General features: G+C 43.3%; 1 protein-coding gene across 2 annotated transcripts; it reads right to left on the reverse strand.

The window, feature by feature from the left end:
* Window positions 1-3,379: 3,379 nt before the first annotated feature.
* On the reverse strand, window positions 3,380-10,188 carry LOC306940939 (zinc-binding protein A33-like). Of its 2 annotated transcripts, none has more exons than XM_079526210.1 (3): window positions 10,077-10,188; window positions 8,142-8,232; window positions 3,380-7,177 (listed from the first exon to the last, which is right to left on the reverse strand). In XM_079526210.1, exon 3 carries the CDS (start codon window positions 6,960-6,962, stop codon window positions 5,493-5,495), a length of 1,470 nt encoding a protein of 489 aa, XP_079382336.1. In that variant the 5' UTR covers window positions 6,963-7,177; window positions 8,142-8,232; window positions 10,077-10,188; the 3' UTR covers window positions 3,380-5,492. The 2 variants fall into 2 exon arrangements, with proteins under 2 accessions (XP_079382336.1, XP_079382335.1); XM_079526209.1 differs by having other exon boundaries at window positions 3,380-7,181.
* Window positions 10,189-14,882: the final 4,694 nt, after the last annotated feature.

Consider the following 14,882-nt stretch of genomic DNA (forward strand, 5'->3'; position numbering starts at 1 on the left):
ATTCCAGTTACTGGAACAGTGAGCTCCTAGTATAAGTTTTGTAATTATTTTGCATTTCCCATCATTCTTTTTTTTCTTTTGTTTCACTTATTAGTAGCAATACCAAAACATAAAATGCTAGGCCCTACGGACCTATTTTACAAGTAAAAGGCCATCAAATCTAGATGGCTAAAGTGCCTACTTTAAGTGATGACGTTATTAATATGACAGTCTTGAACCAATTGAACCAGGCTCATACATAGGCTACTCCAGTGTTAGTGTTAGTTATCACTGAGTCGAGGCCATCAGGCTTAAAGTGTGAATAGAACGTTTTGATATTGCATTTCCGCATTTCCCTGTGGTGTAATACTCTCTCTTAGCCCTTGATTGATTGGTCCAACTACAAATGGAAATACTCAATTATAGTAGGCTATAAGTATCTTACATTTGTAGGCTATAAATACAGTACTTGAGTTAATACTTAGTTAATTTACATGCTGTTTTCTATGCTTTCTCTACTTCTTATAATATAATAATATAACGTGAATTACAAATCTGCTCCAATTTCAGAGTGCTCACTGTTTGTAGCACTCTTATATCAGTTAATTTATGAACGGTCAGAATGGATATAGGCTATACTCATTAAACTAACTTTGTCATTATCATGTTTTACAAATTGTTGAATGCATCCCGTGGATACACATGATTGTTTTGTTACACCTATATATCTATACACCTATACATCTATATATCTATATATGTCAGTCATGCGTATCGAATGTAGGCCTACACTGAGTATTCAGTATATCAAATAGGCCACCTATGATTCAAATAATATTCAGTCCGTCTAGGGTCAATCTGAGAATCCCATCGTCAAATATTCGGGAAAACAGCGCCCCCTGAGGCAACAGTCTGTCTTGAGAGACTAGTCTAGGGTAGACCAGTGGTTCTCAAAGGTTTCAGGCTGTGACCCCCCACAATAACCCTATTTGAACAGGGGACCTCCCATTCTGATAAGGACTTGACATTGTAGGAGTTGAGCCGGCATTACATTTACTTCACTAGTTCACTTCAGTGTCTAGGACCCCCTCCGAGCTCCCACCCCCCCTTTCCCCAAGGGTGGGAACCACTGGTCTTGAGTAGAGTCTAAACCAGGGGTGCCCACACTTTTTTGACATGAGAGCTACTTCCAAATTGACCAGCTCAACAAGATCTACTGACCAAAATAATTATTATCCCTTTGCTGGAAATGGTTACATAAGACACACTTGGAACAGGAAATAGAGAGGAGAAATGGAATTGGTAGGTTTTATTGTATATAACTTTGTAATGCTAGTGACGTTTGTGTGCAACACCATTGTGGGTTTGATCTGACAGGCCCTTTTTATCAATCAATTATTCAATCAAGTCGCTCCTATGCCACCAAAATGTGGAACGCCCTACCAACTGTCATTAAGACATGCGAATCCCTTGACTCCTTCAAAACCGCTCTCAAATGGCTGCAATTCGAAACTGGCCCCCGTAAAATCTGAATCCCCCCCACCGCCCCCTTTTCCCCTCACTGTATATGTTTCTTTTCCCTTTTTACCTCCTTTATGATGAATTCCTGTTCTGTCTATAGAAGTGTCTATTTGTACGTCTCTAAATGTTTTGATGATTTGAACATGGTGGACCCTATTGGAAACAAGTGTAATGCTTAATTGGGTCGTCCACTCACAGTTAACAGCCTTTGTATTGAGTTTGTGCTTGAAATGTACTGTAATTCTGCAAACTGTTAATACATTCTTCAATCAATCAATCAATCACCTTAATTCAAGTGAGAGAGATATTTTAGGGAGATGTCATGTGGATGTGGTCTACCTGCACAGCCTTTGTGATCTACAATCTACCTTTTGGGCACCCCTGGTCTAAACCATTAAGCTTGAAGCACTGTTGCAAACACTTCCTCCTTTTTCTGCAGAAGCTGGGAATGGTTTGTCATCTTGCCAACTATCTAATGTGATCGTGGGCTCTACACACCCTCCGCCAACCTAGTCCCCATATATGGGGGACATATGGGGAGAGCAACAGACTTGAACTCATGCTTCCTTCATGCATGAGTGACCAAGTTGCTCCTTTACACCTGACAGGGGGGAGTTTCCCTGGTTGGACGTAGCGCGTGGAAGGAACACGTTATTCCAACCAGTTCCTTTCCCCTCCATCAGGCACCCCGGCTGGCCAGGGGGAGGTAGTTTAGAGACCAGGATTACTGCATGTTTTTTGTGAGGGTACGTACCGGGGACACGGGGAGAACATGCAAACTCCACACAGAAAGGCCCTTTCGCCAACCCCGCCTCGGGTATGGGCACTGATGACGCGGAGGAGAGGACACGCCGCCAGCGCCCACAGTGTCCCCAGCGGGAATCGAACCCAGGACCTTCTAGCTGTGAGGCGACAGCACTACCGACTGTGCCACCGTGCCCCTGACATTGGTTTTCTAACCTATATACATTTTTTTCTTTCTTTTTTTTGTACTTCTCCTTTAGTAGTTTAGTCATACAATGACCCTGAAAGCCATATAACAATCCATGAGTAAGACACAGCTTAACACCAGTAACCACTTTGTCTGTCCAATGGTCTATGAATTAAAACATTTGGATAAAAAGTTCAGTACGTTTTCTTTACTTGAATGCCCTGTCCCCCTTTTCTAGAACAAATGAGCCATTAGCCATGCACACAGAAGAATAAGCCCAAACACCTGATATTTGACAGGTATAGATGAATAAGAATACACTTTGTGAATTCTAATTGGAAGTAGTCTATATTATGGTCTGTTTTCTTTGTGTTATATGGAACTTGTGGTTTCGAATTCATTGTCTTTTACAGAATAGTCATTCCACTCAGGGGAAGATAGCTGATGATTCAAGTGTAAATGTACATGTGTGCTGCCTCTGTCTTTCTGTCTTTTTCCTCAACTCTGCCTCTGGTCTCTCTTTCTTTATGTCTGTCTGAGTTTAAATTACTTTATTCATTGTGCTCTCTTTCTTCCAAGGGGCTTTTGTGGACCTGAGAGAGACACTAGTCGCTGGAAAGAAACTGCTGCTCATATCATGGATTAATGGTGGAAACTGTAACCCAAAACAGCTTCATGTTGTTTTTTGTCTATTTTAATTGCCTAGTTTAGTACATTGGAATTTGGAGACGAATGAACGAGTACTTCTATTATTGACTTTATTGTAAGTAAGTAGGTCGGAGAGGTTTATTGTCGGTATCAGCCAGAGCATGAGAGTCTATCCGTTTCACAATGTGCTATACAGCTATAGACCCCTGGGAGATGGATTGTTGCCGCATGATTGTTACACACAAGCCGTGCTAACTTGTATGCCGAGTTGATTTTATTCTAAGTCTCACTAGATAAGAATGGCTGCTAGAATAAGCTACATTTCACATTTGCTCACTTATTTATAACATGTGTCACATGTGCTCTATTCATGATATTTGATTACATTTTGTTTAATGTGTTTTTTGTTTTTAGTAACACGGTGGTACATTTTTAGTAACCACACATATTTATGTTTGATTTGCACTTTTCTCTGAATCATTCACAGAATCAAACGTTTATAACCTAGGAGTAATAACCATTCACATTGTCACCTTCAAGCACCAAGCCCTAGCACAAAAATGTCTTTACAAGAACAAAATAATTTGACTCTTGTACACCTACACCACTAGATGTAACAATAATAAAGAATTCCTTGAACCTTCATTGGAGGGCATTTCTCTTCTTTTAACAACCCCAATTCTTAGTAAAACAGTCAAAACATGTTAAACTGTAATTGGGCCGCTTTTCCCTTTACACCCAATGCCCTTGCCAAAAACAGCCGATCTGCAAACAGTGTGAGCTTGTACAGTTCAAGTGATTAAGGTAACACAGCCTTGAAAACAAACAGGAGAAGAGCGCACTGGCCTTACAGAAATATAGAAGATAAAGAACAAGGCTGCACACTCTTCACACAGTCTTGAAAGACATGACTTGACCTTTTGTGCTTCAAAAACATTATATAACTAGAAAAAGTGCCCTTCTGGGCACAGGTCTCCACCAGGAGGATAGGACTGTGTGAGATGTTTGGCAAAATGTTTAGGAGTAATATAAACATGTTTTTTTGCAACAATTTTCTTCATTTTGTTGAGGAAATGCAGAGCCAGATCACTCATAGCATGAGGATAGAATTCTGGATGAGCAGGACATGTGCAGCATTTTGTACAAAACGGCCACTCCTGAAATTTTTGGAAGGCAATGTTAGCCAATCAGTGTAGAATCTGAGAAATCCAACAGACTCGTCTTGATCTCATGACTACAGAGATCATGTGTACCGATTTGCGTGATTTGGATGAAATCTGTGCGACTAACATAAGCAATATGTTTTGCAGAAATCGGCCTCATGGTGGCGCTATAACCGGCAGATGTAGAGGGATGCAGGGTCAATGTTTTTCCATGGCCTCTAGGGAGTGCGCATAGATAAGTTGTATACAGATCGATGGAGTTATAGCTAAAAACAGGAATTGGCCTGTTATAGCGCCACCGTGAGGCTGATTTGGGAAAAAATGAGTGGCATGTCGTCCTCAGTCGAGTGGAAATGTGCGTGTATAATTTCACGGAAATTGCACACAGTGTTTGTGAGTTGTGGCATTTTGTTCGAAACGGACCAATCATGTGAGCTTTGGAAGCCAATCTTGGACAAACAGGATGGAAGATGGGAAATGGTGCAGATCCATGTTGATCACATGACTATGGAGACAGTGTATACCGAATTGTGTGATGTATGGATAAAATGTGTACGAGTAATCTACAGAAATGTGTTTTGCCTAAATCGGCCTCATGGTGGCGCTATAACAGGCCGTTGAGGAATATTTGGGATGGATCGGGCCAACGGTGGCGGAGATTAGCTGGTAACAGACGGACGGAAGGAAGGAAGGACGGACAGACGCACACACGGACGGAGTCCATGTGTGCGTCCGTCACAGTTTCTTTGCAACTCTCCCCTCTTTCACCAAATGTAACCATCACTAACCATTATAATAAGAAAATATCTGTACCGAATAGACCTCTAGAGCAGTGGTTCTCAACAACCAGTGGTCCTTGAGGGGGTCCCAGGTGGTCCCCAGCTAAATGGAGAGTTGGTAGCAAAATGGACCCTTATAGATCTTTAACTCTTAACACTCTTAAGAATAATTTAACTCACAAGAGTTAAGTTATTGTTAAACATCTGTATTACTTAAGTTAATTCTACACGAGAATGTAGAGGAATTGGTTTGATCGTTTGCCTGCTTCCTCTCCTATGGTATACCAACATCAATACAGCATGGAATTGTGAGATATCACTTAGTTGAGAGGCTAAATGCCATCAAATGGTGGTCTGTGGCTGAAATGCTGAATAAATAATGGGCCTTGACATGAAAAGGGTTGAAAACCACTGCTCGAGAGTATTCACGCAAGATTTGATGCTTAATTGTATCTCAAAGTAACGGCTGTTTTACTGACTTGCTGCACTTTGTTCCACGGTTACACTGATCTTATCAGGTAACATTTTCAGAGGGAAAGTACGAGTGCAAATGTATGGAAGGAGCGTGTCAGTGAAAGTGTGTGTGAAGGTGTGTATGTGTCCGTTATTGTCAGCATCAGAGAAGGACAGCTTTCCCTCATTCCAGTCCAGCTGGACTCTGATCCTCTGTGGCTTCTTCTTCGATGAGAGATCAATGACCAACTCTAGTGACGAGCACGCTGTATATTTTCCTTCATATAACCCTATTCTCCAGAATTTACCCAGTGTCCTTCCCTTCCTGGGAAACGAGTCTGCTAAAACACCCAGCATCCAGTTAGTATTGTCTCCAACCTCAACATCCCAGCTGTGGCTCCCTGAGTCGAAGCCCTCGGAACCCACGACGAAGGGAAACATGTTAAACCTCTCTGGGTTGTCAGGAGGCTTCTGGCTTCCTCCGTCTCCCACACTGGTCAGGTCGTCAGACAGGACGTAATTTGGATGGGCAGTGTTGGGGTCCAGAATGACGGGAGTGTAGGAGACGATGTCCTTCATCTTGTTCCAGACTCTGTAGGCCAGGTTCCCCAGGTGTTTGGCCACGTCGATTCCTGAGTGTATGGCCATGTCTATTCCTGAGACCAGCTGTGGGTCCTGCAGTGTGAGTAGTGTGTAGTTCTGCAGGAACGAGATGTGTTCGGCTCTCAGATCCTCCTCTATGGCTCTGATGTTGTTTGAAAGGGTTAATATGTCTCTGTTCAGAACCTCAATCTTCTCCATCATCATCCGACTCTTCTCCTGCTCTTCCTCCCTCAGTGTAGCGATGCTGCCCTCCTCTTCCTCTTGTAGGAACTGATGAAGCTTCTTAAACTGTTCCTTAATCTGTGTCTCTGTGTGCCGGGCCTGAGCCTTAAAGTGTTCAACTGTTTGGTCACAGTTTATTTTAACTTTAATAAAGAACTTCCGTTTCTCCCGCAAAGGCTTCAGTGATTTCTGGACTTCCACCTTGTGCTCCAGAGCAGCTTTATCGATGTGTCTGAAACGGTGGTCGGTGTGGTTTTCTGAATGAAGGCACACGACACACATTGGCTGTTGACACTCCAGACAGAACAGTTTGAGTTTCTCAGCATGCAGACCGCAGAGATCCTCAGACCCCGATGAAGTTCTCTGGCGCTTTGAAGCTCTCTGTCTCTTCTGTATGAAGGCCAAGCACAGCTTCTTCAGAGCCAGGTTACGGGGTGGATCACCTGTTGAATGTATTTCCTTACAAACTGGACATTCCTTTATTCTCTTTTCTCTCCACCAGTTCTGAAGACAAGCATTACAGAAGCTGTGGCTACATGACAGGAGAACAGGACATTTGAAGACGTCATGACACACAGGACAGGAATAATCTTCTTCTGGACGAGACGACTTGGAAGCCATTCTGTCTCTGCGGGACAGAGTGGCATTCGGACGCACCGCCATTCCGACTGCGTGGCCTCCGCCTGCGGTAAGGGTTAGTAACGCCGGCAAGTCGGAGTGGTGGTGCGTCGGAAGAGCGGGCGTCGGAATGTAACCCTGTCTCTGACAGAGTCTGTCAGCAGCAGGTTCCAGTGGTCTGGCTGTGGAAAGACAGTCCGTCCTCCTCACTGGAAGTTGCAGGTTTGATCTGAAGGTCAATCTTATCGTCTCAGATGAATCTGGCTGGGGACACGCGCGCGCGCGCGCACACACACACACACACACACACACACACACACACACACACACACACACACACACACACACACACACACACACACACACACACACACACACACACACACACACACACACACACACACACACACACACACACACACACACACACACACACACACAGAATTGGTTGATGAATGACATTATCAGTAAACCATGCTGTCAGTGCAATAACTGAAAAGATTTGCTCTATGTTTGTATGCCTTAGAGTAGACATACAGTATAACATTGTTCTACAGAACACCATTGCTGAGGTAAAAAAAAAAAGAAAAAAAAGAGGAAGAAAGCAGCTTGGTATGAAGTGAATGTGGACACTAGAAAGAGTTTTATTGATCGAAAAGTGTCCCTTGCATTAACCATGCTCACTATCCACTTGACTGTTCTATTTTTGAGGGGCGCTAGCCCCCCCTATGTCCAGCAGCTTTTGGTGTATGAGCACAAACTTTGTCCTACACAAACATTACATTCCCATTGACAATGAATGGACAATTTTACGTCAGTGTCTATTTTACGTCATGATGCACGATAATAAGAGTGGCCCTCACTTAAATTTTTTATATTACAGAAGAGAGCCATACGAATAATAAATAGATCTGAATATTATTAACCGAGTAATACACTCGTTATTAAATATAATACTGTAGCATTAGTAGCTCAGCAAAAGGTCAAATATTGTTTGTTGTGAATAACCCTGTACATTGATTTAAGACGGAAATAAACCGTTTCATTCATTGCTTGATTGATTGATTGATTCATTCATTCATCTATTCGTTCATTCCTGCATCAGGAATGGACACAGATGGTGTCACTCCAAAAAGAAAAGCGTACGATATTTAATTGTCATGGTAACGTGTTGTCAGCTTGTACATCTGGTGTATTTGTCAAGTGAAGAGTGTAAGTACCAACCTCTGTGTTTACTGTGTTGTCTCAGGTAGGGTTGGGATCCTGCAGGATTTTAACCACTCCCTCTCGTCTCAACGGTTCCCTTTAACCATGCCTGAGTTTGAAAAATAAAGAAATAAATCAGCCTTAATTCAAAGAAATGTATCATGAACAAATTACATGCATACAGTTTGCATACATATTATTGTAATGGTTCTCAAAGTGAGGTCCTGCCAAGGACCCTCTGGGTTACTTGAGGGGTTCCAAATGGACCTGGAAGGGTCCTTTTAGTTCCATTTGTACACTCAAGAGTTATAGTTCAATATTTCATAACTTTATACTTTCAAGATGTAAAACAAAATAGCAGATCCACAAGTTCACAATGTGTCACAATGGGACGCATTGTGAGCTTGTAGATCAGCTCTTTTTCTCAATTTTCCATTATGGTGATTATTGCGTTAGACAATATATGTGACAGGACTAGTCTCTGATTATTCCATTCACACCACAGAGTATCAACAGCACTAACGGTGCTGTGCTAAATATTATTATTATTATTATTATTTCCCTGTTATATTGTATTGTATTGTGCAATTGTGATATGGATCTCCCTGGGTCTGAAATAAAGATTGATTGATTGATTGATTGATTACTGTTCACTCTAATCTCAATGTCAGCCTAATAAGTAAGGTGCACTGCTGCTTTCCTGTGAAATTGAGATTATTGTGAACAATTATACAAATTCAGTTGCATTGCAGAAATAGCAAACACGCTGGGGGACAGTCGGACAGAATAATGTTCAGCTCGGAGAACTTGGGATTCTTGCATATTTAATTTGCTGCGGATTGCATTCCGGCCAAGCTACACCAGGCTTTTCTCGCGCGTTTACCCTAAATGCGCAGCCCGCGCGTGCGTTTTTTAAAATAGGACTGGACCTAAATTCAACGCACCCAGTTCAAATATGATTATTTGGGGGTCCCCAGTTCAAATATGATTATTTGGGGGTCCCCAGTTCAAATATGTTGGTGAACGAACCCCTTGCCATAATAAACAATAGAACATTAATGCAGTTTCATGGAGGGATTCATGTTGATTACTGTCAAATAAATAATAATAGTTAATAACAAAATTGCCTTTAATGGCCTATATTTGTATACACATTACGAAAATTACAATGAAACGACTTAAAACGTTTTTCAAAATACAGCAATACATTGACATTCAAAATAAAAATAAAATTCTCATATTCATGATCATAATTCTTTGCGTTTACTGTCATTGGTTGTATGCAATTAACTCTCCATCTTTTATGATGAATTCCTGTTCTGTTCTTTGGCTATATAAGAAGTGTCTATTTGTACGTCTCTAAATGTTTTTATGAATTGAACAAGGTGGACCCTCTTGTAAACAAGTGTAATGCTTTAGCCCAAACATTTAGACAGTAATGCTTTATTGGGATTGGGTCGTCCACTCACAGTTAACAGTCTTTGTATTGAGTTGTGCTTGAAATGTACTGTAATTCAAACGAACGAAACGAAACTAGTTTTTTTGTAAAAGTCATGTCCGTATCTTAGAGTATAACTCTGTGCGGTATCAATTCTTCATTCTGTCTAAGATTAAATGATTAATAATGTAGAGTAAAAGTGATACTAAACAGCAATGTCTCCGTCGCACGACGGTGTCGCGCGCTGAAAGTAGCAGACCTACAAGCTCACAGCCCGGCGCGGATATAATGCGCAGTGGGCTTGTACATCTGATGTTTTCGAGGAGCGTCACCGTCGTGCGATGAAGTATGAATAGGGTTTATGTACACAGTCAGAAGAAAAGGCAACAAATTGTTCTCATGCATGCAATGTATTGTAATATCAGCCATTCTACTGACAGACTATATTCTACATTATTTCTGTGGTTGTTGTCCCACTTGTCAGAGGGTTTAATGAAGTGTTAAGAGTGACTTACTTTGAGTTTGTCCAAAATAAACTGTGCGGGTTCTTGTTGCCACAGGACGCCGCCATTAAAACGTGATGACGCATGCAGCAGACGCTCATAACGTTAGATGCATACGTCACCACGTATAGAATGGACCAAGCCTGAATGATTGATTGAACATTTTATTCACAGTATGTAGAATGCATGGGTACATTTCATAATCATTTCAAACGAAAGTACAGGTCAATACAAAAACTGCTGAGAGGATAAAACCAGAAAAAAAAGACTTGTTTACATCAGGATCCTCTATTTTCAATTCATCCGAACATTTAAAGACGTACAAATATACACTTCTATGAACAAAATCACACCCGTGTAAAGTGAGGGGCGCGCTACATCATCCATTCATTGTCAATGGGAATTGTTTGTGTAGGACAAAAACAGCCGATGTGCTTGTCTACATATGACGTAAATTTTCCATTCATTGTCAATGGGAATTTAATGTTTGTGTAACACAAAAATCTACACTAGCTGAATATAGGAGGGGCTCCTCAAAAGGGAAAATGTACGTCATATGTAAACGAGCAAATCAGCTAACCAATCACAGGCAACAGGCATTCTGATTGGCCAGTATGAGATACATGATGTACGATGATAAGAGCGCCCCTCACTTCACACGGGTGTGATTTTTATTCTGTAGTCATCAGGCCAGAACCCTCAATCTGGAAAAATCACACCGTGTGAAGTGAGGGGCGCTCTTAATATCATACATCATCTCATTCCGGCCAATTAAAATGTGTGTCCTCACCTTCGTCTTCAATGTCTCCCTTTTGACTGATACCTGTCCATTCAAACTCTAGACGGGCCCGCCCGAGTTCTCAACAGGCCTGAAAATTAAGGCCCGGCCCTACCTGAGCCCTAACTGGGCCCTAACTGGGCTAGCCGGAGGCCCCACCTGGCCTTACACACATTTCACGCCCTACCCGGACCGACCTGTTGTTTCAGCGCTCCTCGCCCCCAGGGCGTCTTACTGCTTATACTGTTCATGCTGAACATGCTTGAGATGGCTGTAGGACGGTGCACACCTAGCGCCCCTCAAAAAAACTCAGGCTTTGCCTAGGTCCCAGTCGGATGTTAACACGGCCCTGAGTGTTGCATTGCCACGTGTAGATTTTAACCTTCAAGGTGATGGTGGAGCTTCATGCCTGTGAGGGTCTTCACAGAGATTGGCTTGTAGATTGGCAGTTTTTTGCCAAATGTTTGCTCCAGAATAGGGACACTGGGGTTCATGTAGTTGAGATAATGAAACCATTTAATGCCCTCCCTCTCTGTTGCAGAACTAGGTGGAGGGGTGGTCTCCTTTCTGGATGTTGTATAAGGTGTAGGGCTGTAGGTTATAGCATGCATCCCACCGTGATGCACAATTTCATTACAGAGCTGTATGGGCTGCTTCCAGCATACGTACATGCAAGGGTCGAACAAACAGCTACAAGTCAATGGTGAGGGGAATTTATAGTAGGCCTATGTCAACAGTGACCTGCCTGCTTCGACACCTGCTTGGATGAGAGGGTGCGAGAGGGACCTTGACCTGACCTTTAGCACATAGGCCTAAGACTGGTCTAAGATTCTATATGAGCTTGTGGTCAATTAGTAGCCTATTTCTTCATATATTGACCCATGTAATTTTCGCCACGTGTTATAAAATAAACTGAATGAAAGCAGTTGATTTTGACGTGGCAACGTGACATGATCGATAATTGAAGCCTACATATAATTATATATAATTATAATACTGTATATCATATTATAGAACATAATTCGAAATAAAATATACTGTTCAGTATATCTGACTGGCTGCTTGTATTGACTGATGGAAAAATGTGTCATGATGTGCAGTAATATAGGAAAAAAGCACACCCGTGTGAACTGAGTGGTGTAAGGCCTGTCTGACGTAATGAAATCATGTCTGACGTAATGAAATCACACCCGGGTGAACAGGGTGAACATAGCAACCATGCACATTTTTTCTGCACTAACAAAGCCAGTTGTAGGAGTGGTTTACACCACTCAAAAAAAGATTGTTGAATCATGAGGGCAGTGCCAATGCACACACCTCTCTAGTACATGCAGTTTTGTTTGCATATACTGTACATAAAACTAAATGATGCAATATCTTTTGGAATAGTCGTGCCCGAGTGAAAACAGGTTACTTGGAGTCATGCTATTGCACTCTTTGGACTGTTTTAGTAATCGATTTGGCACCAACGCAAACAAACATCAGAAGTTTAGTGGCAGCGGTGTTTAGCGGCAGCGGTGGCCGAACGGATAGCGGAGCAGTCTTGAGACCGGAAGGTCGCCAGTTCGAATCAGCGGTCCGACACGTTAAAATTACCACCGCTGAAGTGCCCTTGAACAAGGCATTGAACCACTACGATGAAATGTGTTCTATGAGCAGGGCCTGGCTGGAAACAAGTTCTTGAGCTTAGCCCAGATACCCTGGGTAAATATAGTAATCATTTCATTTAATTTCAAGTAATGACAGGCCTCTTATCTGATAGAACAAAAAGTCAGGCTCAGTCAGCCTCTTCTCCACATCGAGAAGTGACAACAGCAGGAATCAAGATGGGGGAAAGGCTGTCTACACCTGACGCGGGGGTCTTGGATTCCATGTACACGCGGTCCGTGGATCACGGCTTCCTTCAGGATGTGGGCGTCGACGTGTCCTTTCAGAGGTTCACCTTCACCGACTCGGACGTGTCTCTGCAGCGGTACTTCAGAGAAACCCTGGCCGAGGCCAGGGTTTGTACATCAAGGACTTGGGCCAGGGCCTGGGTCCGCTCACTAAGGCCCCCAACGCCGTGGGGCTGGCGGCTGTGGTCATCTCCATGTTCCTGCAAACGCTGATGGGCCTCAACAAGGAAGAGGACGCGTACACGAGGCTCCAGCGCGTCTTCAACGATGAGAAGTCCAAGGCCATCTTCTCCACCATGGACAATTACATGAAGCAGCACCGCATCCACATCCACGACGAGGATGAGCTGAGGGATCTGGCCAAACAGGTCAGTCAGTGTGTCTGTGGTGGAATTCAACGGTCAATCAAGAATATGAAATAAAGTCAGGTCAGAGGCACTGCTTAAAAGCTAAAAGGTGGTGGTGGCTGTGCTTGAGCGGACAGGGGGGATGTGTAGTACGCAAAGGCTGCCAAGAGCACAAGGAGTCAGACCATGGTTATACTGTTACATGGACAGGTCAAAGTCAAAGTCAAGCGATTCGTCACACACGTTACCGCAGTGAAATTTGTTCTCCGCATTTGTCCCATCTCTTGGAGCGGGGAGCCACAGCCAAGGAGTGGTGAGCTGCAGTTGTGCCGCGCTCGGGAATCATTTGATTGGTTGATTTGACCCCCCAATCCAACCCATTGATGCTGAGTGCCAAGCAGGGAGGCATTGGGTCCCATTTTTATAGTCTTTGGTATGACCCGGCCGGGGATCGAACCCCCAACCTCCCAGTTTCAGGGCGGACACTCTAACCACAAGGCCACTGTCTGTAGCACAAACAATAGCTATCAGGCCTAGGAGAGACATCTTGGCTCTTAACATCATGTATAACATAACTATAATGTATCATAGCAGGGCACTAGCCTCGCGCAGCCAGACTTCATCTGCCTGCAGAGATGGATAATCATTAGATGGACAACATGTACTGAACATAAGGTTACATATAATCAATCATAATAGCACTGGTTCTCAGCCAGTGGTCCGGGGACCACCAGTGGTCCCTGAGGGGGTTCCAGGTGGTCCCCAGCTAAATGTTGGAGAGTTGGTATATAACCAAATGGACCCTTTTAGATCTTTAACTCTTGAGAGCGTAAAATGAAACAAATGGAACCGTGCGGGTCTACACAATTAGAGAATGTAATTGTTATTTTGTTTGCCTTTCATCTCTCCTATGGTACCAACATCAATACAGCATGGAATTGTGGACAAAATCTTATTCAATGACAACAAAATATTCCTTAGTTTTTGGGTATGCGAGGCAAAAAATCTCATCAGATGGTGGTCCGTGCTGGCTCAAATGGCGAATAAATAATGGGTCTTGATGTGAAACGGGTTAAAAAACCACTGGTAATAATAGCATAAATGTGATTTCTTCCTCACAGGCCAAGGATCAGATCAGCCTGCAGCTCGTGGCGCTGCGGCACGTCATGATGGGCGACCAGATGTCCACCAGGTACCTGAAGAGCTGGGCCAATGGCGCCGCCTTTCACGTGCTGCTCCTGGCGCACATCGCCAACATGAAGCACGGCGAGTGCGGCCAGGTCTGCTCGGGCCTGCATCGGAGTGCCGCTCACAACGCCGTCAGTATTCAGGACCCTGAATACCCTACAAGGAATATACGCTCGCCAACATCATCATCGCCGTCATCGGCGTGACGACGACCAGGTGCTGTTACTTTCAGCACCTGGAATTGAATACTAATTTTCACCTCGATTGCATTCCAGCGTACGGCACTATGTATCGCGACGCGGTCGTCGAGCGCATGTTCTCCAACCCCAACTGGGTCGCGGCGCTGACCTGCAGGGAGCTCCAAAGGACGTACCCACGTGCACGTGTTTACTGTCAAGAGAGATACTGAAATATGTAGAACCGTGGTGGAAACAATTACCCTATTGGCCTGAATATAAGACGTTTTTTTTCCAATGGAAATATCCTAAAAAACGGGGTCGTATTATAATCGGGGACTAGACTATTTGACATTCAATGTTATTTTTCCACAAATGAGTCTTGAAAAATGGGGATCGTCTTATAATCAGAGTTGATAAAATGTTTAGTTTTT

Source organism: Electrona antarctica, assembly GCF_951216825.1.
Source record: "Electrona antarctica genome assembly, chromosome: 17".
Taxonomy (NCBI): domain Eukaryota; kingdom Metazoa; phylum Chordata; class Actinopteri; order Myctophiformes; family Myctophidae; genus Electrona; species Electrona antarctica.

Bases quoted from the DNA above. Each gene is read 5' to 3' on its own strand.
- LOC306940939 (XM_079526210.1), bottom strand. From the start codon at position 6,962: ATGGCGGTGCGTCCGAATGCCACTCTGTCCCGCAGAGACAGAATGGCT.